The 24,365-nt window shown below is 60.9% G+C and overlaps 4 protein-coding genes across 7 annotated transcripts; 1 reads left to right on the top strand and 3 right to left on the bottom strand.

Moving 5' to 3' along the window:
- On the top strand, nucleotides 1–4,879 carry CLIC3 (chloride intracellular channel 3). The gene is made up of 6 exons (XM_019971154.2): nucleotides 1–498; nucleotides 1,239–1,348; nucleotides 1,421–1,546; nucleotides 1,664–1,770; nucleotides 1,846–2,021; nucleotides 2,106–4,879. Exons 1-6 carry the CDS (start codon nucleotides 463–465, stop codon nucleotides 2,262–2,264), a joined length of 714 nt encoding a protein of 237 aa, XP_019826713.1. The 5' UTR covers nucleotides 1–462; the 3' UTR covers nucleotides 2,265–4,879.
- Nucleotides 2,865–4,398, bottom strand: PAXX (PAXX non-homologous end joining factor). 4 transcript variants are annotated; one of them, XM_019971155.2, is made up of 7 exons: nucleotides 4,235–4,398; nucleotides 4,105–4,165; nucleotides 3,830–3,879; nucleotides 3,560–3,750; nucleotides 3,404–3,478; nucleotides 3,162–3,246; nucleotides 2,865–3,064 (listed from the first exon to the last, which is right to left on the bottom strand). In XM_019971155.2, the coding sequence occupies exons 1-7, from the start codon at nucleotides 4,345–4,347 to the stop codon at nucleotides 3,025–3,027; spliced, it is 615 nt and encodes a 204-aa protein (XP_019826714.1). In that variant the 5' UTR covers nucleotides 4,348–4,398; the 3' UTR covers nucleotides 2,865–3,024. The 4 variants fall into 4 exon arrangements, with proteins under 4 accessions (XP_019826714.1, XP_070655799.1, XP_070655800.1 ...); XM_070799698.1 differs by having other exon boundaries at nucleotides 2,865–3,060; XM_070799699.1 differs by lacking the exon at nucleotides 3,162–3,246.
- A 10,737-nt stretch (nucleotides 4,880–15,616) lies between the features above and the next one.
- Nucleotides 15,617–19,030, bottom strand: LCNL1 (lipocalin like 1). Its single transcript, XM_070799696.1, has 7 exons — nucleotides 18,955–19,030; nucleotides 17,795–17,905; nucleotides 17,340–17,479; nucleotides 16,762–16,835; nucleotides 16,520–16,630; nucleotides 16,161–16,262; nucleotides 15,617–15,906 (listed from the first exon to the last, which is right to left on the bottom strand). Exons 2-7 carry the CDS (start codon nucleotides 17,891–17,893, stop codon nucleotides 15,881–15,883), a joined length of 552 nt encoding a protein of 183 aa, XP_070655797.1. The 5' UTR covers nucleotides 17,894–17,905; nucleotides 18,955–19,030; the 3' UTR covers nucleotides 15,617–15,880.
- Nucleotides 19,031–19,106: 76 nt separating this feature from the next.
- Nucleotides 19,107–22,183, bottom strand: PTGDS (prostaglandin D2 synthase). The gene is made up of 7 exons (XM_019971157.2): nucleotides 22,001–22,183; nucleotides 21,148–21,287; nucleotides 20,965–21,041; nucleotides 20,486–20,602; nucleotides 20,243–20,344; nucleotides 19,610–19,635; nucleotides 19,107–19,261 (listed from the first exon to the last, which is right to left on the bottom strand). Exons 1-6 carry the CDS (start codon nucleotides 22,112–22,114, stop codon nucleotides 19,610–19,612), a joined length of 576 nt encoding a protein of 191 aa, XP_019826716.1. The 5' UTR covers nucleotides 22,115–22,183; the 3' UTR covers nucleotides 19,107–19,261.
- Nucleotides 22,184–24,365: the final 2,182 nt, after the last annotated feature.

Here is a 24,365-nt window from a genome sequence, read left to right as displayed (position 1 = left end):
AGCAACACACCTCGACCGCACAGGGGAGGGGCAGGGGCGTGGGGTGGGCGCGCCCCGGGGACAGCTCACAGGTGGGAAGGGGGCGTCCCTTCCAAGTGGCTTCCCACTCTTGTGGCGCCCTGGTCGGCAGGTGGGGAGACTGAGGCTGTGGCCAGGCTATTCCCACCTCCCCCGCTCCCTGGCCTTCGGGGCGTCCCCTGGAGGGCGGGGCCGACCCTGACCCAGAGCTGCCCCGCCCAGTCCATTGCCTCCTCCCCCACCACTCTGGCCCCTTCCCTCCCCGGGGAGCCCTGGGGGCTTCGGTCCGCTCCGAGCTCCCTCGTGCCCGCCCCGCAAGAGCCTGGCAGGCTTCCCGGCCGAGGTGACTCCACAGGGCGGGCCGGGGCTGGGGAGGGCGGGGCGCTCGGAGAACCTTAAAGAACGCTCCCGGCCCGCCCAGGCCCTGCTGCCGCGGCTCCCACCATGGCTGAGGCCGGCAAGCTCCAGCTCTTCGTCAAGGTGCCAGGCTGCCTGGGCTGGGGGAGGTCCCGGGGACGGGTGCTCTGTGGGGCTCTACTTTCTGGGGCAGGCTGAGGGGGGTCTGCGGCAGTGTCTCCTGAGGTGGTGGGCTCAGGCTGTCTCGTGGAGGCTGTGTAACTGGGGGCGGGGGTGCATTAGAAGGGAGAGAGCGCCATCCCCAAAAGGGCTGCGGTGGCCCCATTCTCCTGGGAAAAAAGCCCCTTCGGGGCTGTGCCAGGCAGGTAGCCCAAGGCCGGGGCTCAGGGGCTGTGCCAGGTAGCCCCCTCAGTGCCCAGATCTGTGATTCCTGTGAAGGGACTGCCAGGTCCTGGCCTCCTCCCACCCTTGGAGCCCGGGGCAGCAAGGTGCCCAGTTGGACAGGATGAATCAGAAAACAGCTCCATTGGCCCGACCCACCCTTATGACCAGCCTGCAGGGCCTGGTGCCCAGGGGCCTGGCCTCTGCCCAGGCTCTGAAGATAAGGGTCAAGGGGCCAGGCCCCAGAGCCAGGGTCGCACCCCTGCACCCCTCATCCTGGCACCTTGCCCAGCCTCCAGGCCCTTGGCAGCTCCGCAGACCCCTCCTCCCAGGGACCAAGTCAAGGGCTTTCACCGGCCACTTGTCGAGGTTGTGCCTGAGAGCGCGGGAGCCCTGGGCTTGCTCTGGCCTCTGGGCAGCAAGAGCCCACAGGGGTCCTGGGTGTGCCCCCTGCCCTGGCAGCCCCGTGTCCCCCACTCCAGGCCAGCGAGGATGGCGAGAGTGTGGGCCACTGCCCCTCCTGCCAGAGGCTCTTCATGATTCTGCTTCTCAAGGGCGTGCCCTTCACACTCACCACCGTGGACACCCGCAGGTAAGCCCTGCCCCGGGACCCTGACCTCGCACTCCTCTGCCAGCCACCTCCCGCCCTGCCTCATGCCCACAGGTCCCCGGAGGTGCTGAAGGACTTCGCCCCAGGCTCCCAGCTGCCCATCCTGCTCTGCGACGGCGACGCCAAAACCGACACGCTGCAGATCGAGGAGTTTCTGGAGGAGACGCTGGGGCCCCCAGAGTGAGGGCCGGGCGCAGAGGGGCCCACAGACAGGCCACCCCCGGGGCAGAGCCCAGTAAGGGCAGAGCGGGCCGGGAAGGGGCAGCGGGCTCTGACTCGAACCCCCTCCCACTCCAGATTCCCCAGCTTGGCGCCCAGATACAGGGAGTCTACCGCAGCGGGCAACGACGTCTTTCACAAGTTCTCCGCCTTCATCAAGAACCCAGTGCCCGCACAGGACGACGGTGAGGGTCTGGAGGCGCGGCGAGGGTGGGGGGAGAGGTGCCCTGGCCGGTCCTCACCGGGCCCCTCGCTCTCAGCTCTGTACCAGCAGCTGCTGCGCGCCCTCGCCAAGCTGGACAGCTACCTGCGCGCGCCCCTGGAGCACGAGCTGGGCCGCGAGCCGCAGCTGCGCGAGTCCCGCCGCCGCTTTCTGGACGGCGATCAGCTCACGCTGGCCGACTGCGGCCTGCTGCCCAAGCTGCACGTCGTGAACGTGAGCGCCGGGGCGGGGCGGGGCGGGGGCGGCGCGGGGCGGGCAGACCCGCCAGGAGACCCTGACGGCGCCCCTCGCCCGCAGACGGTGTGCGCGCACTTCCGCCAAGCTCCCATCCCCGCTGAGCTGCGCGGCCTCCGCCGCTACTTGGACTGCGCCCTGCAGGAGAAGGAGTTCAAGTACACGTGTCCCCACAGCGCCGAGATCCTGGCGGCGTACCGGCCCGTCGTGCGCCCCCGCTAGCGCCCCCCGCCACCTGCCCACTCGTCTGCAGCCCCATAAAGGCACCTCTGCCCCAGTGAGCGCGAAGGGGCATCGGAGGGACCAGAGGCCCTCAGTTTCTGCCACTACCGAACGCCCACCCTGGGCCGCTCAACTCCAGACAACAGCCCACGAGGACAGACAAGAGAAGCCGGTGGGCGGGGTGCGGTCCATCTCCCTACTCCTCGGGGATGGCAGGACTGGATTGGGCTCCCAAACCAGTCAGGCCAGGGTGGGGCGGCAGGATGGCTGGGGAGGGTGGAGAGCGAAGCCCCGTCTGGGCAACTCCGGGCCAGAGGGCGGGCCCCACATTCTTCAGCTCTGCCCAGGCGCAGACAGACCACCCCCCACCTCCCTGGCCATCGTGTGGGGTCTGCATCACTGAGGCATGTGCCCTCTGGGGCGGGAACAAGGTTTCTAGCCTCTCAGAGCCCCACCCTTGCACAGCCGGCTGGGCTCCTGGGCGTGCGGAGCAGGGACAGGTGGGCAGGGCTAGAGAGGTGGGCAGTCTCACCAGGAAACGCAGAGCCTGACACGGCTCCCGCGGGCCCGGGAGCCAGCATCTGGCCATGACCTCATGACTTTCGCCAGATGAAGCTGTTTATTTGACGGGGAAGGGGCTAGAGGAGTGGCCTTGTTCGGCCTGGCAGCAGGCTGGGCAGGTGCCGGCAGGAGGTCCTGGGGGCCGCCCCTGCCCTCTCCTCGCAGGCACAGTCCTGACGTCACACTTTCCGTGGTGCCTTCAGGGGTCATCAAAGTCTACACCACTTGCCGGCTTCTTACTGGGAGAGAAGAGGGGATGACGCTGTGGGGTGTGGAGGGGTGGGCAGGGTCCATGCTGGACCCTGGGCACAGGAGGGATGGGGGGCGGGGAGGCACCTCTTGAAGCCGGGGTTGATGAGAGACTCCCCTGGACACCGCCTCTTGACCCCAGGTCCGGGGCCACCTCTCTGAGGATCTGGGTCTGGGGAAACAGGAGGGGGGGGCTGAGTCCAGCAAGACCCCAGGCCCACGACCCCCCTACCACAAGGACAGAGCCTCTCTCTGGACTTTAAGGCTTGTTCTTGAGTTCCAGCACAGTCAGTGCGGCCCCAACCCGAGTCACAAGTGACAGGCCTTACCTGGTAAGAAGAGACGAGGCCCCGCCTGCCGGGCGCTCTTCCTGGGGCTGGTGGCCGTCTCCTCCGCTGCAGCAGCTGGGGGGTGGAAAGCAGGAATGCAGGCCCGGCCTGGGGGACCTTAGTGAGCCCAGGTCGGGGGTTCCCACCCCCACCTACCTGCCAGCCGCCGCTCCAAGCTGCACACACGCTCCGCCAAGCCCAGTGTCAGTGTCTGCAACCTGGAGGCTGCCTCTGGGCCCGGCACCTTGGACAGGTCAAGTTCCAGCGCCGAGGGGCCCCCTGAAAGGGTCAGGGACGCTCTGTCTTCCTGCAGGGTGAGAGTCACAGCTTGCTGCTCGCAGGCTGCCCTGGGGAAGGAGGGGGGCTGAGTACCGTGGCCACATCCAGTGCTCCCCACCCACCCTGCCTCTCTGCTCAGAGGCTCACCTGAATCGGAGGGCGATGTCTTCAGCCGCACTGAGGCCAAAACGGGCTTTCTACAGGGCACAAGGGCTGGTCATCAGGGGCCTGAGACCCTACAGTCTCTGGGGACACCCTCAATCCGCAAGACCAGGCCTCCTGGGGCAGCTGCAGGGCCGTGGGAAGGGTGCCCAGGTACTTCCGGGAAATTCCAGGCCGCCCCCTGCGAGCCCACAGGCGGTCCGCGCTGCAGGTGTGTGGTGCGGGGGGCCTCCCGGCCACCCAGGAGCCCCGTTACCCACCAGGGCCGCCAGGCGGTCCGGCGTGAAGCAGGTGCTCCAGAGCTCCGCGGCGTCCGTCACACTGCGGGGCAGGGGCAGTCAGGCCGAGCCGCCCGCGCCCCCTCGCAGCCCCGCGGGACCCGCTACTCACCAGAGGTTGAAGCCGCCGCGTTCCCCGGGCCCGCCGCCCTCCCCCTCGCAGTAGCACACGAAGCGCGGGGGTCCGGGGCCCGGCGGCAGCGTGCAGAGAGGCGGCGGCACCATGGCGCCTCGGCGGGCGGAGGGATCCGGCGGGCAGGGCTCCGGGGCTGGGGCGCCTGCGGGCCCGGGGCGCCCGCCGATCTGCGGCGCCTCGGGACCTGGGGCGCCTGCGCGGGCAAAAGGCTTCCGGATCGGGGCGGGTGGGGCGGGGCTTAGCCCGGGGCGGAGCCTGCACCGTAGGGCGGGGCTTAGTCCGGGGCGGAGCCTGCGCCGTGGGGCAGGGCCGCAAGCACGGCTCGGGCTACCAGGCTCCTCTCACCGAACCTGGTCACCGTCTGGGGCTTGGCCCCCGGCGCACACTTGGGGGCCTCTTTGGACCTTCCCTTCTGCGCGCCCCCTGTCCCCGCTGAGTCCGGGGTTCCCCCCTTGGCGCAAGCCCTGAGGGGGCGCAGGCCTCTCCAGCCACCACTTTGGGCTCAGATCTCTTTGACCCCCCTTCTCTGGTCCCTGCGGCCTCCCCCTAGCCTCCGCACCCCTCTTCCTGTGTCAACTGGAACAAGTCAAATACAAAACAGAATAAAGTATGATAACCCGCGCCAGCCTTCCGCCCCTCGTTCATTCGCTCCGCCATGTTTAGCCAGCCCCTCTTCCTTGCCGGCGTTGTCCCGGCCCGTAGCTCACCTTGATCAGTAGCCGGGTCTCTGATCTCCTAGAGCTGGGGAGCGCTCACGGGATGGACAATGAAGCATGAAGTCCTCAGGTCGTGCCCCGTGCCCTTTGAGCTGTGACCTGGAAGAAGAGAGGAATGGAGCACTCCAGGAAAGGGGGCACCAGGCAGAGGGGGCGGCCTCTGCAGAAACCCTGCTGTGGACAGAGAACAGCTCTGCTCCGGGCTTTGCGAGGCCAGGGTGACAGGACCGAGGCAAAAGGAGGGTGGCTGGCAGGTGGGTTTGTAAGCTGTCCTGATGGATTTCAAACATGCCTGCAGCTGAGCCTGCCCTGCTGGCTGCATCCTGTTTCACAACCTCCCCACCCCCCGCCTACTCCCTGCCAGGCTCCTGTCTTGGGTCTCTGCTCTGCCTGGCACCCCCTCCCCAGACCCTCCTTCAGGTCTTTACACAAAGGTCCCTTACCGGTGAGGCCTTCTCTTGTTTTATACCTGATTTCAGTACCCTGCCCAACATCCCATGTCCTCTCTCCTCTGTTTTTACTTGTTTTTCAGCTTGTCACTATACAAAGCGTCTTCTGATTTACGTGTGGTGACAGCAGCCTCTAAGATGGCCCCCAGCCAAGTGCCTCCTAGTTTTGCACCTTTGGGTACCCCTCCCCTGAGCCTGCGCTGGATGGAGTCCCTCGCAGATAGCCAATAGAATGTGCCAGAAGTGATGGACTGTCACTTCTGTCTTCCTCTGGAATTGCTAACATGGCACAAGGAGCCAGGTGGCAAAGGACCAAGGCCCAGCGTGGAGAAGCCCGGACACCGACTATCTCCCGGCGGAGCCTTCTGCTGGGAACACAGCCCCCACCAGAGGGCACACAGCCAGCTTCTGGCCCCTCAGAAATAGGCAGACAATGCACGCTGTTTTCAGCCGCTGAGTGCTGGGGGTAGTCTTTCAGCAGTGGTTACTAATACGGTTATTTATTCTCTTTCTTGCCCATTTTCACCATGAGGTTTACAAAGGGAGGACTTGCTGTCTGTGTCATTCGCCATTGTATTCTCGAGTGTAAAGATGGGCTTGATAAAGGACAGAAATGGTATGGACCTAACAGAAGCAGAAGATATTAAGAAGAGATGGCAAGAATACACAGAAGAACTGTACAAAAAAGATCTTCACAACCCAGATAATCACGATGGTGTGATCACTGACCTAGAGCCAGACATCCTGGAATGTGAAGTCCAGTGGGCCTTAGAAAGCATCACTACGAACAAAGCTAGTGGAGGTGATGGAATTCCAGCTGAGCTATTTCAAATCCTGAAAGATGATGCTGTGAAAGTGCTGCACTCAATATGCCAGCACATTTGGAAAACTCAGCAGTGGCCACAGGACTGGAAAAGGTCAGTTTTCATTCCAATCCCAAAGAAAGGCAATGCCAAAGAATGCTCAAATTACCGCACAATTGCACTCATCTCACACACTAGCAAAGTAATGCTCAAAATTCTCCAAGCCAGGCTTCAGCAATATGTGAACCATGAACTTCCTGATGTTCAAGCTGGTTTTAGAAAAGGCAGAGGAACCAGAGATCAAATTGCCAACATCTGCTGGATCATGGAAAAAGCAAGAGAGTTTCAGAAAAACATCTATTTCTGCTTTATTGACTATGCCAAAGCCTTTGACTGTGTGGATCACAATAAACTGTGGAAAATTCTGAAAGAGATGGGAATACCAGACCATCTGACCTGCCTCTTGAGAAATCTGTATGCAGGTCAGGAAGCAACAGTTAGAACTGGACATGGAACAACAGACTGTTTCCAAATAGGAAAAGGAGTATGTCAAGGCTGTATATTGTCACCCTGCTTATTTAACTTCTATGTAGAGTACATCATGAGAAACGCTGGGCTGGAAGAAACACAAGCTGGAATCAAGATTGCCAGGAGAAATATCAATAACTTCAGATATGCAGATGACACCACCCTTATGGCAGAAAGTGAAAAGGAACTAAAAAGCCTCTTGATGAAAGTGAAAGTGGAGAGTGAAAAAGTTGGCTTAAAGCTCAACATTCAGAAAACGAATGGCATCCGGTCCCATCACTTCATGGGAAATAGATGGGGAAACAGTGGAAACAGTGGCAGACTTTATTTTTTCGGGCTCCAAAATCACTGCAGATGGTGACTGCAGCCATGAAATTAAAAGACGCTTACTCCTTGGAAGGAAAGTTATGACCAACCTAGATAGCATATTCAAAAGCAGAGACATTCCTTTGCCAACAAAGGTCTGTCTAGTCAAGGCTATGGTTTTTCCTGTGGTCATGTATGGATGTGAGTTGGACTGTAAAGAAGGCTGACCACCAAAGAATTGATGCTTTTGAACTGTGGTGTTGGAGAAGACTCTTGAGAGTCCCTTGGACTGCAAGGAGATCCAACCAGTCCATTCTGAAGGAGATCAGCCCTGGGATTTCTTTGGAAGGAATGATGCTAAAGCTGAAACTCCAGTACTTTGGCCACCTCATGCGAAGAGTTGACTCACTGGAAAAGACCCTGATGCTGGGAGGGATTGGGGGCAGGAGGAGAAGGGGACGACAGAGGATGAGATGGCTGGATGGCATCACTGACTGGATGGACGTGAGTCTGAGTGAACTCTGGGAGTTGGTGATGGACAGGGAGGCCTGGCGTGCTGCGATTCATGGGGTCGCAAAGAGGCGGACACGACTGAGTGACTGACTGAACTGAACTGCAGTGGCACGTTTTTGTTGTTCTGTTGCTAAGTCACGTCGGACTCTTTGCGACCCCATGGACCGCAGCACGCCAGGCCTCCCTGTCCATCACCAACTCCCGGAGTTTACTCAAATTCATGTTCAACGAGTTAGTGATGCCATCCAACCATCTCATCCTGTCGTCCCCTTCTCTGCCTGCCCTGAGTCCCAGCATCAGGGTGTTTTCTAATGGCTGGAACATAGAGATATTTAATAAATATACAAATGAATGAATGCAGAGTGGGGAGCTGTTGGCAGGTTTAAGCTGGAGTGGGATGGAAGTGGCCATTCTGATTTTTGTGTATAAAGCCCATGTTGAATGTCATGAGGCGGGGGGATCAAGGGTTTCAGGGGTGAAGGCAAGGGGGGCAGGGAGAATAGTAGAGGGCTGCTGAGTTCCTAGGGCAGAGCTGATGCAGGTGGGACCGGGGCTCAGAGTGGAGTTGGAGAGAGGTAGCAGGGAGGAGGGGATGGATCGTGGATGACCCCTGCATTTCAGGAGGGTAGAAAAGCCCTTCCCAAGATGATTGGGGCAGGGCAGGATTGGAGGAGACCTGGGGCCTCCCCTTTTTCACGTAATTCCTGACATGACTGTATGTCTGATGGAGGTGAGTGAAAGCTGCTGTGCTTGCAAGAGTCTAGTCTAGATGATCAGGCCGGGAGGTGTGAGTGTGGCATCACCAACGCCTTGTCGTCCAGTCGCTAAGTCGTGTCCACCTCTTTGCAACCCCACTGCGGCACATCAGGCTCCTCTGTCCTCTGCTATCTCCTGGAGTTTGTTCAGACTCGTGTCCATTGAATTGAGTCAGTGATGTTATCTAAGCATTGACTCCTCTGCTGCCCCTTTCTCCTTTTGCCTTCAATTTTTCCTAGCATCAGGCTCTTTTCCAATGAGTTGGCTCTTCACACCAGGTGACTAACATACTGAAGCTTCAGCTTCAGTAGAACTTCCAATGAATATTCAGGGTTAATTTCCCTCAGGACTGACTGGTTTGGTCTCCTTGCAGTCCAAGGGACCCTCAACAGTCTTCTCCAACACCGCAGTTCAGAAGCGTCAATTCTTTGGCACTCAGCCTTCTTTATTGCTCAGCTTTCACATCCATACGTGACCCCTGGAAAAACCCCAGCTGTGACCACACGGACCTTTGTTGGCGAAGTCGCATCTCTGCTTTTTAATGCGCGGTCTAGGTTTGTCCTACTGTTTCTTCCAAGGAGCAAGCTGTTGTGATTTCATGGCTGCGGTCACCGTCCGCAGTGATTTTGGAGACCAAGTAAAGAAAAGCTGGCACTATTTTCTATTTTTTCCCCAACTATTTGCCATGAAATGATGGGACCGTGATCAATGCAAAGAAATAGAGGGAAAAAAATAGAACCGAAAGACTAAAGATCTGTTCAAGAAAATTAGAGATACCAAGGGAACATTTCATGCCAAGACGGATGGGCACAATAAAGGACAGAAATGGTATGGACCTAACAGAAGCAGAAGATATTACAAAGAGGTGGGAAGAATATACAGAAGAACTATACAAAAAGGATCTTCATGACCCAGATAACCACGATGGTGTGATCACTCACCGAGAGCCAGACATCCTGGAGTGCAAAGTCAACTGGGCCTTAGGAAGCACCACTGCAAACAAGGCTAGTGGAGGTGATGGAATTCCAGTTGAGCTATTTCAATTCCTAAAAGATGATGCTGTGAAAGTGCAACAATCAATGTGGCAGCAAATTTTAAAGCTGAGCAGTAGCCACAGGACTGGAAAAGGTCAGTTTTAATTCCAATCCTAAAGAAAGGCAATGCCAAAGAATCTTCAAAGTGAAAATGAAGTGAAGTTGCTCAGTCGTGTCCGACTGTTTGTGACCCCATGGACTGTAGCCTACCAGTCTCCTCCGTCCATGGGATTTTCCAGGCAAGAATACTAGAGTGGGTTGCTATTTCCTTCTCCAGGAGATCTGACCAACCCAGGGATTGAACCCAGGTCTCTCACATTGTAGGCAGACGCTTTACCGTCTGAGCCACCAGGGAAGTCCAAAGAATGTTCAAAGTACCACACAGTTGCACTCATCTCACATGCTAGCAAAGTCATGCTCAAAGTTCTCCAAGCCAGGCTTCAGCAGTATGTGAACTGAGAATTTCCAGATGTTCAAGCTGGATTTAGAAAGGCAGAGGAACCAGAGATCAAATTGCCAACATCCACCGGATCATAGAAAAATCAAGATAATTCCAGAAAACCATCTACTTCTGTTTTATTGACCACATCAAAAGCTTTGACTGTGTAGACTGCAACAGACTGTGACAATTTTTAAAGAGATAGGAATATCACACCACCTGACATGCCTCCTGAGAAATCTGTATGCAGGTCAGGAAGCAACAGTTACAACCAGACATGGAACAAGAGACTGGTTCCAAATTGGGAAAGGAGTACATCAAGGCTGTATATTATTACCCTGCTTATTTAACTTATATGCAGAGTACTTCATGTGAAATACCAGGCTGGATGAAGCACAAGCTGGAGTCAAGATTGCCGGGAGAAATATCAATAACCTCTGATATGCAGATGACACTACCCTTATGGCAGAAAGAGAAGAACTAAAGAGCCTCTTGATGAAAGTGAAAGAGGAGAGTGAAAAAGTTGGCTTAAAGCTCAACATTCAAAAAATGAAGATCATGGCATCTGGTCCCATCACTCCATAGCAAATAGATGGGGAAACAGTGGAAACAGTGACAGTCTTTATTTTCTTGGGCTTCAAAATCACTGTAGATGGTGACTGCAGCCATGAAATTAAAAGACGCTTGCTCCTTGGAAGAAAAACTATGACTAACCTAGACAGCATATTAAAAAGCAGAGACATGACTTTGCCGACAAAGTTCCATCTTGTCAAAGCTATGGTTTTTCCAGTGGTCATGTATGGATGTGAGAGTTGAGCAATAAAGAAGGCTGAGTGCCAAAGAATTGATGCTTTTGAACTGTGGTATTGGAGAAGACTCTTGAGAGTCCCTTGGACTGCAAGGAGATCCAACCAGTCCATCCTAAAGTAAATCAGTCCTGAATATTCATTGGAAGGACGGATGCTAAAGCTGAAGCTCCAATACTTTGGCTACCTGATGCAAAGAACTGACTCATTGGAAAAGACCCTGATGCTGGGCAAGATTGAAGGCAAGAGGAGAAGGGGGTGACAGAGGATGAGATGGTTGGATGGCATCACCAACTCAATGGACATAAGTTTGAGCAAGCTGCAGGAGTTGGTGATGGACAGGGAAGCCTGGTGTGCTGCAGTCCATTGGGTCACAAAGAGTCAAACATGACTGAGAGACTAAACTGAACTGATGGGACCAGATGCCATGATTACAGTTTTTTGAATGTTGAGTTTTAAGCCAGCTTTTCCACTCTCCTCTTTCACCTTCATCAAGACAGTCTCTAATTCCTCTTTGCTTTCTACCACTAAGATGGTGTCATCTGCATATCTGATGTTATTGATGTTTCTCCTAGCAATCTTGATTCCAGCTTGAGTTTCATCTAGCTTGGCATTTCTCATGATGTACTCTCAATATAAGTTAAATAAGACAATATACACCTTTGATGTACTCCTTTCCTAATTTTGAATCAGCCCATTTTAACTGTTGCTTTTTGACCTGCATACTGGTTTCTCAGGAGGCAGGGAAGGTGGTTTGGTGTTCCCATCTCTTTAAGAATTTTCCAGTTTGTTGTGATCCACACAGTCAAGGGCTTTAGCATAGTCAATGAAGCAATAGTAGATGTTTTTTTGGAATTCTCTTGCCTTTTCTATGATCCAAAGGATATTGGCAATCTGATCTCTGGTTCCTCTGCCTTTTCTAAATCCAGCTTGTACATCTGGAAGTTCTTGGTTCACATACGTTTGAAGTCTAGCTTGAAGGATTTTGAGCATTACCCTGCTAGCGTGTGAAATGAGTGCAATTGTGAGGTAGCTTGAACATTTTTTGGCATTGCGTTTCTTTGGGATTGGAATGAAAACTGACCTTTTCCAGTCCTGTGGCCACTGCTGAGTTTTCCAAATTTGCTGGCATATTGAGTGCAGCACTTTCACAGCATCATCTTTCAGGACTTGAAATAGCTCAGCTGGAATTCCATCACCTCCACTAGCTTTGTTCCTAGTGATGCCCACTTGACTTCACACTCCAAATGTCTGACTCTAGGTGAGTGATCACACTTTGTGGTTATCTGGGTCATTCAGACCTTTTTTTGTACAGTTCTTCTGTGTATTCTTGCCACTTCTTAATATGGAACCTCCTGACTCCATTTTAAATATGGTTTCTATTTATTAATCTTTACATTTCCGCCTTTGGAGATGTCTCTCTGAAAGCATTGCTGATCAAGCCGCAGTTTTTTTTTTTTTTTTTTTTTCCAGATTCAGCAACTTTTCCTCTTGATGCCAGGGAGGACCCTTCCTGGATATCGTGTCCCTCGGGACAGGGAGCGTGCACATATGGAGATCTCTTCAGGTCAGAGTCAAGTAACAGAACGGGTCGGAGGAGGCGCTCAGAAATCTCCCCTCTGAAGTCTGTGTCTTAGAACAGTGGATGCAGAAGAGCACACTCGAGCCGGAGAGAATTAAACACGCACTCTGGGGAGACATGGTTGATGCAAGAATTAAGGCATGGGGGAGTGATTCTGGATTATACGGAATTTGACTTAAACTTTATGCTAATTAGAGCAGCCTGTCTTATGGCCTGTTGAACATTAACTGTGTATCTGCTTTAACACACTGAGGAGGGAGGGGGAAATGCATTACCTGATTGTTTAGAATGTCCACTCTGAATACAGGGATAAATGCCACCTCCTGCCCCTTCCTCCCCAGCGACAGTGCTATATTCCTTCGAAGATGAGATTCCCTCCCCAGACACCAAGGTCCCGCTGACTGGCTGTGCACCTGCTAATCTGTCTTCGGACCTTGAGAAAGTGTAACCCCGTCATGTTTGGTGTTTGCTGTTCTGACAAGATAAAACTGGCGCAGGCATCCACGCTGGACCCGGGGGGCCACTGCGGGTGTGGTTTCAGACAGCTCCTGCCTCACTGGGAACTTGAGTTTTTAAACTGTATCAGACTCAAGGTCATCCCCAACTGCGCTTTGCTAGTCCTCCCACCTGCGACCTTATGGTCTCAAGGCCTCTCCTTGCAACTTTGTATTTTGGGCCCCACTGATTCCTGCTCTACAAACAGCCTTCCTCCTTGTCAGCTTCAACCCTGATTCCTGACAGTTTCTGTATCTTTGCAGTTTTTGCCTGTATAAACGTCCCTCCGCGTTTTGCAGCCTGGGGAGCACAATTCAAGTGCTTCTTAAATCTGGGCCTTCTGCCCTACAGTCCTCGGTTTAGCTCAGATAAAACTTTTCTATTCCTATGGTCAATGTAAATCACCAATAACCCATCTAAGCTGATTAACAAGGAGAGCTTGAAAGAAAGAAAAGACACAGTTTAAGAAAAAAATAGAGAGAGAGAGGGTTGGGGGACTCCCCTGGCAGTCCAGTGGTTAGAACTCCGCGCTTCCAATGCAGGGGGCATGGGTTTGGTCCCTGGTGGGGGAACATGCCATGTGGCGTGGCCAAAAACACAGAGGAGGTTTAGGAGGAGGCTTGGGAGGAGCCCCTGTGATTCCTCCGGCCCGTGCTGGGGGTTGGGAGGATGTTGGAAAGGCTGGTTAGAGGCTGAAACTGAAGGCTCCTGAGTGCTTAGGCGTGGAGCAACCTTTTTCCCAATGACCTGGCTCTTTGCAATAACACCGGTGGGGTCAGCGGAGGGGGCCCTTGTTGGCCACCTAAGGTCTTTGGCCTTTACTCTCTTGAGGGGACCCACGGGCCAGTTGTGGGCTGAGGAGTGGCGCGCTGACCGTGACACCTGCAGCCTTGGCACGGGTGGGCAGATGGCTGAGGGCTGCCCCCTTGTGGCCAGAGCGGGACGTGCAGGACTGGGCCCATCGGCAGGCGCCAGGGGCGTGGCCCTTCCTGGGTCCAGAAGGCCGTGAGCGCAGGCTGCATCTCCTCACGCCAGACCCTTCCCGGGGACCCTGGAGGGGACAGTGAGCGGGGAAGGCAGGGGTCGAGAGCCTGCTGGAGAGGCGGCCCCCCAGCCCGCCCCACAGTGAGTCCCCGCTCGTAGGCGATTTCCAGGCCGTCTTCTCAGTCTGTGTGGAAGCCGAATGCCAACCAACGATCCAGCCGATCAACTGGGAATTCCCTGGCGGCCCAGCGGTTAGGACCTGTCGCTTTCACCGCCGGGGCCCTGGGTGTGCTCCCTGGCTGCAGAGCTAAGTTCCCACAAGCTGTGCGTCTCGACCAGGGGAGCTGGCGGAGGGCACGCTGAATAGAAACTGGTTCATCGTCAGTCCCTCCGTAGATGCCTGTCTCGTGGGCAGCTGGCATCTCTGGTGGGAGGGCCTGGCTCTCTGCGCCTTCCCACCTACTGCCCGTCTCTGCGGGACAGGTGTCAGGCTGGGGGCAGGGGCAGACGGGACAGGTCCCGCCCCTGTGGTGCCCACAGCGGGCCAGAGCCTGGCAGGCCGGCCAGGCAGCAGTGGCACTGGTGGGGGCCAGGTGTGCAGGGGTGAGGGGCTGTCTGGGACCCCTGGACGTGGGGGCTCGTCCTCCCAGTGACCGTGCTGGCGGGAAGGGCCCAGGTGGAGAACACTAGTCTGGTAGGACAGGGCTGTGTTTCTACTGAAAAACATCTAGTCAGCTGAAGAGCAGAAAGAGTAGCATAGCAAGCTGTTACCCGGGGACCACGCTCAACCTCTGACACATTTACATCTTGCGCGATTGTTTTCTGAACGAGTTACATTACAGATGTCATGCCGTTTTACCCTGAAATGATTCAGGGCCAGCCGTGAAAGGACAGCATTATTTCCCTCATAAACATAACGGCAGGACAGAGATCTGTGGGCAGGCGTCAGGGAGGTGGGGTGCTGGAGGGCAGGCTAGGATGGATGCGGTGCAGGCACTCCCCGGGCTGTGGTGTGGGGGACCCCCGGCTGTGGTGTGGGGGACCTCGGACTGTAGTGTGGGGGATCCCCCGGCTGTGGTGTGGGGAGACCCCCGGGCTGTGGTGTAGGGGACCCCCCGGGCTGTGGTGTGGGGGACCTTGGACTGTAGTGTGGGGGATCCCCGGGGCTGTGGTGTGGGCGACCCTCCGGGCTGTGGTGTGAGGGACCCCCCAGAGCCGTGGTGTGGGGGACCCCCTGGGCTGTGGTGTGGGGGACCTTGGACTGTAGTGTGGGAGGCCCCCCGGCTGTGGTGTGGGGCGCCCCCAGGCTGTGGTTTGGGGGACCCCCCGGACTGTGGTGTGGGGGACCTCGGACTGTGGTGTGGGGGACCCCCCGGCTGTGGTGTGGGGCGCCCCCAGGCTGTGGTGTGGGGGACCCCTCGGACTGTAGTGTGGGGGACCCCCGGCTGTGGTGTGGGGGGACCCCCGGGGCTGTGGTGTGGGCGACCCTCCGGGCTGTGGTGTGGGGGGACCCCCGGGGCTGTGGTGTGGGCGACCCTCCGGGCTGTGGTGTGGGGGACCCGGTGGGGGGGACCCGGGGCCCGAGGAGCCCAGGTGCCTACCGGGCGTGGGTCGGGGGTCTCGTTCTCGGGCAGCTGCAGGTCTGCACCCCTGGCCTGGCGCCTGGGGTCCGAGGGGGACTCAAGGAAGCCACTGAGACGCCTTGTCCGGCCACCAAAGGAGCCACCTCTCTCGGGCCTAACTTCTGCCCAGGCGGTGGGCTGGGCTGCCGGGCAAGTGTCCTGCCCTGTCCCTCCAGGCCCCCGGAACCAGCTGCGGAGCGCGCCCCGGTGGGGATGGAGCCCGAGCCGCACACTGTTCCTCTCAGGCGGCCCCTCTCGCGGGGCGCCCCCGCCGCGGCCCACCCGGCCCCTCTGCCGCTACGTCCAAGAAAGGCGCGGCGCCGGCTTGTGGAGACTCTTTATTGTGCTGGGGGTGGGATGGAGAGGCAGCCGCTCCTCGAGGAGGGCTGGGCCGCGGGCACCGCCAACCCCGCCCGGCTCCAGCTCCTGCGCTGGGTCCCCGCTGGGGTGGGGCTCGCGCCCCTCCCGCCCCGCCCTGCCCAGGGTGGGCAGGGCCTCCAGGGTGGGCGGGGCATCCGTGATGTGTGGGCGGGGCCTCCCGAGTCTGCCGGGCGCTGGGCGGCTGTGGTCCAGGCCGGCTCGCGCTCACCTAGGCCAGGACCTCCGCGCACTGGTCTGTGGAAGAGAGCGGATCCTGAGGAAACGCCCGGCGCCCCCTCCCCACCTCCCCGGGGCAGAGGTCCCGGACCCTCCGCCGAGGGGCCAAGCCCCTCCTCTGCCTGTGATCCCCTCCTCCCTCCCTGGCCCTCCTGTTGTGCGTCCAGCGCCCGAGGAGTGAGCCTTGGGGCCTCCCGCACCCCCTAAACCCCAGTCTAAGTCGGAGGTCCTTCTGCCCCTGCAGCGCTGGGCGGCCTAGAGATGGTGCTCACCTGACTTGGGCAGCAGGACGCCCTGGCTGGGGTTCAGGCCCACTTTGGGTGCCAGCTGCTGCATCCTCTGGGCTCCTTCAGGAAACAGCTCTGGGGCCCGGGCTGAGAGCAGGGGCGCGGTGAGCAGAGGGGCAGGGCTGGGAGGGGGAGTGGGCGGTGGGGCGGGGCTGGGGAGGGGCCCAGGGAGACACTGGGAGATGCTGGTTTCACCTGCCTCCCAGTCGGGGCTGGCTGGGAAGGCACACGGGGACACCGCAGACCAGACCTCCCGTGTGACCCCAGAGGAAGGCCGCGATGGGGCCAGGGTGGTGTGAGTGCGGCTCTTCAGGTGGGTGGGTCTCCCACCACGTGTCACCCACCGTAGAGCTGCAGCCAGATGTTCTTTACACCCCCCTTCTGAGTCTCGAAGTACATGACGGCGAAGTGCTTATAGTCGGTGAAAGCCACCCTGATGTCGGTCTGGGCCATAGCTGGGGGCGCGTGGGAGCCTGCTGAGCTGGGCGCCGGCCTGGACGCCCCCTGCCCATCCCCACGGTCCCCGCGAGCTGGCCCTGCCACTGCCCCCACCCGACCAGCACTGCCCGCGACACGCAGGCCTCACCCTCGTTGCTGAACTGCCCGTCCACGGTCCCCTTGGTGAAGGTGCTGTCTGTCTCCTGGCACCCGCCATCGGGCCTGGGAAGGGGAGCCCAGCGGCCTGAGTTGCAGCCCCTGCCCACCGCCCAGCCCTGCTGGGTGTCCTGAAGACGCTGCCCGACCGTGACAAAAACAGCTGCCACTTAGCTGCTGCCAACTGCCCCAGGGCCACCTGTCTCCCATCAGATCAACGCTTGATCACATGGGTGCTTTATGATTCACTTACAGGAGAGGAGACACCCTGGGGCAGAGGGACACAGCCAGGGGACGGGGGGCCTGTAGGGTCTCCCCGTCGCCCCTCGAGACACCGGCACACGTGCATACGCGCGCACACACACGGACATGGCTCCCCCACACCCTCAGGTGGGGCCCCTCTGAGGAGCAGGTGAGTGGGGCTGCTGTTTCGACAGCCCTGAAGCCTAGCATGGGCGGGCCTGGCTCTGGGGTCGGGCGTACCCCTGCTTCCTCCTGGCTCCCACCTGACCCCATGCTGGCCAGGCCTAAGGCCAGCCAGTCCAAGGTGGGACTCCTGGGATCACTTACGTGGGGAACCCAAACTTGATGCCCAGGTTGCCGTTGGCCAAGGAGGTCACCAAGACCACGGGCATCTTCATGTTGTCCTTGGCATCCAGGAAGCTCTGGTCATCTGACACCGCCCCAACCACGTACCAGGGGCCCTGGAACTGCAGGGGGACGGGGCGAGCTGGGGGCAGCCCTGGCTGCCACGTCAAACCTGAGTCGAACTTGGGGGGCAGCTGCAACTCATCTGGCTGGCGGCCCAGCAAGTGGTGGGGACAGAAGTCAGACTAGGGGCTGAGGGGCCCACTCTCCTCTGCAGCCCCCCGCCCCAAGTCAGCTGGGCAGACAGATGCGGGCTTGGTCCCCTTGAGCTGAGCTTGAACCAGAGTGGGGGCTGGGTTGGGTTCCCCCAGCCCTCTGGCCTATCTGGTAGAATGCAGTCAGACAGAGGCTGCCAGCCCGGGCATGTCCATGCGCACCTGGCTGGCATCAAAGTCAGCCTGGATGGGGACCTGGGCCTGGCCTGGGGCTGCAGCGAGTAGGGCGAGGGTCCCGCTGATCAGCAGCGTCTGCAGCATCCTGGAAGGTGGCTGTTGTCGATGGCACAGGGCTCAGGAGCAGGACAGGAGGGTTGGGGTGGCCTCTCCCACTGTGCCTTTATGCCCCTGAGACGCCCCGGTGCGCTGGCCTGCCCGCCTGGGACATGCCCCCTCTGATGATAGGCTCCGATCAGGTTGCTCCCTGGAGCACTGGCCTGGCCGCCTGGGACAGACCCCACTGTGATAGGCTCCGATCAGGTTGCTCCCTGGAGCACTGGCCTGCCTGCCTGGAGCACCCTGGCCCAGTGGCCCCCACCAGACCCCGCCCATCCTTCCTGGGGAGGGGGCCGGATGCCCCGGAGCAAGGGGAGGCAAAGGCCTGGCAGGCCCTGTGGGATGTGGCCTCCAGCCCTGGGCTCAGGCAGAGCCTCGGGAAGCCATTCCAAAATCTCACACTCACCTCTGACCCTCACAACCTGGGGGCCTGGACAGGGCCTGGTGGGCAGGTTGCTGTGGGCACTATGCCTTTTGAGCCAGGGGGCCCAGGACAGGGGCCTGAGAATGGTTACACTGGCTGAGAAGCTGGGGGCAGCAGGAGGCGAAGGGCGGGCTGGGAGAGAGACCTCGCGCAAGGCTCGGGTTAGCTCGGGTGCCAGGGGCCAGCGAGTGGGCAGGGCTGTGCCCTTGAGGCCCAGGCCAGAGGCCGGGGGTCTGGGGGCTCTCAGGCGGCCCCAGGAGATGGGGGGTGGCCGTCTCCAGCCCCCCTCGGCCAGTCTGTCCTGTCTGGGGTGCATGGACACTCCAGCTTCCTTCCCCTCTGTGCCCTCAAACCCTTTTCTCTGCCCCGTCTGAGGGCACAAATCCCACTCCTTCAGAGCTGCCCTGGGCCTGGGCCTCTCCTGGCCGGGGTGGGGGCAGGCTGTGGGCACCTGCTCAGAACCGGCCGGCTGTAGCTGCACCTTGAGGGGGTGGCTGGAGGGGCTGCAGTGGGTGGGATCCGGCCGCGTGGAGTGGGTGGGGACATAGCTTCCCTGGGCTGTCCAGGCTTCCGGCCAGCCGCCTCTCCCACACCGTCAGGGGCCGAGCTAGTGTGCCCCTACCTGCCTCTCAGGGCGTCCCGCAGAGCCAGCCGCTGAGATTTCACAGAGGATGAAGGGACTCCCAGGCCCAAAGCAAAGGGGGGCGGTCAGCTCCCCAGAGAGCTGGCCAGAGCCAGGCCCAACTGCAAGACAGACAGTCAGGAGGCAGGTGCTGACTTGCTTCAGAGTTTATTTTCAGAGCGGGAATAAAGGCTGAGGGGGGCATGGATGGCGAGGGGCCGGGGCTGGGGTCTCAGGCTGGGGTCTCGGGTGTTGCAGGAAACGGCTGAGCAGGGCAGAAGGGCCAGGTCCTGAGAGGCAGACTCACCTGGGCAGGACAGCGGGACCTGTGGGTGGGGCTGGCCACAGGCCCCCCACCCCAGGACCCCAGCCCCCTCCAGTCTCAGGTCGCGAGGGCCTTTCCACTGAGGCCTCTCAGCAAAGGGCACCGGCCTCCTCTGCCGTCCCCTGGTCTTCCCACCCCAGTCCTGTCCCGGCCGCCCGCTCCGCCCGCTCCCAGTGACCTTGCTGAACCCCAGCGGAGGCCCCTCCGCGAAGCAGCCCTTGTCAGCCGGAGGCCAGCCCTCATGGCAGAAGGGAGGCTGTTGGTGAGCGTGTGTTGAATGAACGAGTGAGGGGGCTGCTGGGTGAAGGTGGCCCCCAGCCCCCCACTCACCTATGGGTGCTCCTCCATGCACTTGTCTGCCAAGAAAGAAGCCCAGGCCTGTGGTCAGTGCCCCAGGCCCGCCCCGCCCACCCCCTGCTGCGGGCGTGGAGAGCATCTCGTCGACCCCTAAACTGCTGACTGTCACCCCCATCACTCCCACCCCTCCCCCAGGCTCTGTCTACCCCTCCGGAAGGAAGACCTGGTGCCCCCCGGGCCCAGAGCAGGCTGCCTTGGCAAGGAGGCCATGCGCGCTTCAGGGAGCCTGTGCTGAGCCCCATGTGGCTGTCCCTGTGTCCCGATGCGGACATCCGTCCACAGGCCCCGTTTCTAGGGCCTGCCCCGCACCCCTCCCAGGCTGGGACCTTTGCATCCCCAGGGCCGACCCAGGGCCTGGCACACGGTGGGCATGTGGTGAATCCAGGGAGGCGGTGTTTCCTGAGGAGCATCTTGCTGGGCCTGGCCCAGGGGCTGCAGACCAAGGTCTCGGTGTGAGGCCAAACCGCCCCCGCTCCGGAGGCCGAGCACCGGTCAGTGGGCAGTCTGGCCGGACGGACTGCACCCCTCGGCCTCCCCCAGATCAGGAGACAGTCTGTCTGCCTCTAATCTGACCTTAATCCCCTCCCTTCAGATCAGTGCGCTCACCAGTCTTCGGCAGGAACACAATGCCTTCCTCTGTGAAGCCCAGGCTCTTGGCAAAGGTGGTGAAGTGTTCCTTGACCTCGGCTCGGGGGTTCTGGGAGCGGCCTGGGCAGTGGGGAGCAGCCTTCGGCCTCCGTTTGTCTGGAGGATCCCCGTTCTGCCCCTGCTCCCAAGCCCGGGGCGCCCCCAGACACCCCCGCGGGCGGAGCCCCAGGCCCGGTGGAGGGCGCGGCGTGGGACACGTACTGTAGAGCGTGGCCATGCGGAAGTCCTGCCCCGGGCCTCGGACACCCTCTGTGTAGAGCAGGGCGTAGGTCTCGTAGTCTGTCTCTGCCACTGACACCTCGTGGGTGCTGCTCCAGTCTGGAAACCCGGGAGACAGCCCCACAGGGCCCAGTGTCCCCAGACCAGAAGGCCTCAGAAAATCAGGGGTGCGTGGGACAGCCACAGACCCCGCAGCCACAGCCCTCTGGGGAGGAGGAGAGACGGCCAGGGGAGGTCATCCCAGGCAGGGATGGGCAGGAGGGCACGAGTCCTGGGGTGCAGAGCTGCCAGAGGAGCGAGGGGAGCGTGGGGCACAGACAGCTGGAGAGAGCCCTTCATGGGGGGCTGCTGGGCAGGCCCAGGCCGACCCTGGTGGGGCAGCCACCCCCTCACCCTCCCCTGTACTGCCAGGCAGGGTTGCCGAGTCCCGGCCAGCAAGTGTCGCTCCTGGCCACACTCACGAGGGCTGGTGTAGCTGTAGCAGCCTGGGGGGCCGGCGGGGCGCAGCAGTAAGGTCCGCGTCTCACACTGGTCTTTCCTGTGGGCAGGTCATCCTGGGGTCAGGGGTCAGGTGCTGGGGGTGTCCCCAGATTGCGGCCCTGCGCCGGGAGCTCTGGGCCCCAGATGCCCGCCCCGCTGCCCACCTGAGGAAGGTAGAGGTGAGGTTGAGGCCGCCGTCCGCCGCGGGGGCCACCACAGACTTGCACATGGACAGCACCTTCTTCTTCTCCAGGAACCAGCTCGAGTTGGAGGCAAGGCCGGAGGTGAACCAGCGCCCCAGAAACTGCGGCGACAGGACCCCATGCCGGTCGGCCGGGACACTCCGACCCGCCGGGGGTGGGCGGCCCGCCCGGCTGCACCCACCCCGGCCCGCACGCCACCCGGCACCCCTGCTCCGGCGCGGCCCCGCCCGCTCACCCGGGCCCCGCCCCCACCGCGGGGTCCCCGCTCCCGCCGGCCTGGGGAGGGGGGCAGGGGGCGGCCGGCAGAGGGCGCAGGGCCGTCCCTAGCGGGGTCGGATGCGGGCGTGGGGCGCGGAGCTGGAAGACCCGCTCCGACGTGCTCCAGCAAACCCCCGCAGGCCTCTGCGCGCGTGTTCAGGGGGGAGGGGGCGCGCACCGCGGCGCACTCGGTCCGTCGCCATTCCTGGCGCCATCCCGGCTCCTCCGTCATCTGCGCCCTCGCGCACGGAGGTGCGTCCCCGGCCCAGGTGTGGAAAGTGTGCCTGTTTGCCCTGGGCGTCGTGAGCTCGTTGGGCTAACCGTGTTGGGTTAGGGGTGGCGAGCGCGCGCTCCCGCTCACAGGCGCGTCCCTGCCCGTCGGGCTCCTCTCTGTAGGGCTTATTCTCTGTCGGTGAATCGCCTGGGGAGGCCTCTCCCGGTCAGCCTCCTCCGGCCGGTCCAGCCCTCCTCTTCTGCTTCCCCCTTCCCGGGGAGAGCACCCCACTCCCCACGGGCACCGTCCTGTCTCTGCACCAGGCAGGGAGCCCTCCCTCACCTTGTCCTCTTCGAAGTTGGGCTGCAGGGCGGCCTGGGCGGGGGCTGGGGTCTGCAGGACCCCCAGGACCCCCAGCAGGAGCAGCCCCATCCACAGCCTATTCGGAGTGGCCATTCTCCCAGGACCGGGCCGGCGGCACAGGCAGAGAGGCGGGCGGGAGGCAGGGAGGCCGCCCGGAGACCCCTATTTATGGGCCTGGCTTGGCCTCCGCCCAGGCCCAAGGACAGCCCACTGCAGGCTCGTGACGCGGGGGGGTGACAGGACAGCGGAGTCCAGCGGCGGCCTCGCCCCCAACAGGGCTGCTTATGTAAGAGGCACTGACTGGGACGGCCTGGGCCTGCCCCCCGGGCCGAGCTGGGGGGGCAGAGGCCCCCGCATGGCGGGTCCCTCCTCCACCCTCGGAAGGTCCACTCCAGCAGCCTGGTTGGGGCAGGGGGCAAGTGCCTTGGTGCTGCCCTGCCTCTGGGGTCTCTGGTCACTTGACTCCCCTCACAAGCCCTGCCATTGTTCTGTGTCCAAGCCTGGCAACCCTGGGAGGCGACACAAGGCCCTGTTTGCACTGCCTGAGTTTCGTCCCGGAAGGCCCAGCAGGCCAGGGGGTGATGGGAAACTTGGGCCAAAGGAGAGAAGCCAAAGCTCCCCCCAGAGTGGAGCCCGAGGGCCTGGTTTGCAACACAGCGTTCCCGGAGCCAGCTGGCGGGGTCTGGCTGGGGGACCCCGGGGCATCCTTCCCAGCCTGGGGCCCACAGCCTTGGGCAGAGGACCATTCCTCACACTTGCACACCTGCACAGCTCCACACCTGCACAGCTCCACACGTGCACACCTCCATACCTGCACACATCCACACCTGCACACCTGCACAGCTCCACACCCGCACAGCTCCACACTTGCACACCTGCACATCCACACCTGCACACCTGCACACTTGCACACCTCCACACCTGCACACATCCACACCTCCACACCTGCACACCTCCACACTTGCACACCTCCACACCTGCACACATCCACACCTGCACACCTCCACACTTGCACACCTCCACACCTGCACACATCCACACCTCCACACCTGCACACCTCCACACTTGCACACCTCCACACCTGCACACCTGCACAGCTCCACACCTGCACAGCTCCACACTTGCACACCTGCACATCCACACCTGCACACCTCCACACCTGCACACCTGCACACCTCCACACCTGCAGTGGCCCCACCTGGCCTGTCCTATTACCTGGGGTGCCAGGCTGGTGCCTCCCCTGGGGCCAGAGGACGTGAAGTTCCCCCACACTGCAGAGAGGGCCGCCTCCCCCAGAGGCCTCCCTGGGTTGACGGGCTGTCTCTGAGCCCGTCAGGTCCTGGGCCCTGTTCAAATCTGGCAAGTGTCCCCTGTCCCTCTGGTCCTGACCAAGGCCACCCCGACTAGCCAGGGCCTGAGCACAGGACTGAGTGGGGTCAGCAGCTCTGAGCAGCAGTGAGTGGGTGGGTGCACGCACCTGGGGTGGGGGCTGGGGCGGTGAGGCTGGGGAAGGAGGTCCCAAGCGCGGTACAGAAACAGGGGACACGGCTGTGGCTGGGGGGCACAGGAGCTGGCGCACCCCCCGGGCCCAGCCCACCACGGGACGCAGCCCCTGTCCGGTGCTTGGCACCTTCTGCCCGGAAGCTGGATACTTGGCAGCCTGGCCTCTGGCTTTGGACCAGACCCAGGGCTGTCCGGAAACCACGCGGAAGGGGAGGCGTGGGCCAGGTCAGCTCCCTGAATGGAGCCAGCGCGGGCCCTGCCACCCACCTCGCAGGGGCAGGACGGCGGGCCCCAGGCCCACAGGGGTCCTAGTGAGGGCAGGGTGCCCGGCCAGACCTCTGCTGTGGGGGCCCCACCCCGGCGGATGGTCCAGGATCCCAGAGCACAGAGTCGGGGTTTTGGGTCGGCACCACAAAGAGGGCCTCCTGCCTCCTCACTGGTGCCAGGGCTGGCGGGGGCCGTCCCAGGAAGAGGCCAGTGTTGGGGGCGCCGGCATAGGAGGCTGGAGGTGGAGGCGAGGTGAGGTGGGCCCAGGCAGGTCCGAGACCCCCACCGCCTCTGCCCTGGCCTCCCATGCACCCCGCCCCTCCGTATGCTTAAGGCCGTGGGGGGACAGTCTGCCAGAAGCAGACAGGAGTTGGGGGGCAGGTCCCGGGCCCTGCACCGCCCTGGGGCTGCCCCAAGCTGCAGCCTGGCCCAGGGGCAGAGCGGGGGGCTCCTTTCAGGACGGCAGAGGGCCAGGAAGAGGCGGGTGGGAGGGAGGCCCGGGACGTCCGTGTGGGCCCCGGTCTCCTGCTGTTCATCACTGAGCCCGGCGGCTCTTTGGCCGTGGGGAGGCTCA

Source organism: Bos indicus, chromosome 11, assembly GCF_029378745.1.
Source record: "Bos indicus isolate NIAB-ARS_2022 breed Sahiwal x Tharparkar chromosome 11, NIAB-ARS_B.indTharparkar_mat_pri_1.0, whole genome shotgun sequence".
In the NCBI taxonomy this organism is placed as follows: domain Eukaryota; kingdom Metazoa; phylum Chordata; class Mammalia; order Artiodactyla; family Bovidae; genus Bos; species Bos indicus.
Note: the sequence above shows the minus strand (reverse complement) of the source record. Positions and strands in the feature narration are given on the sequence as shown.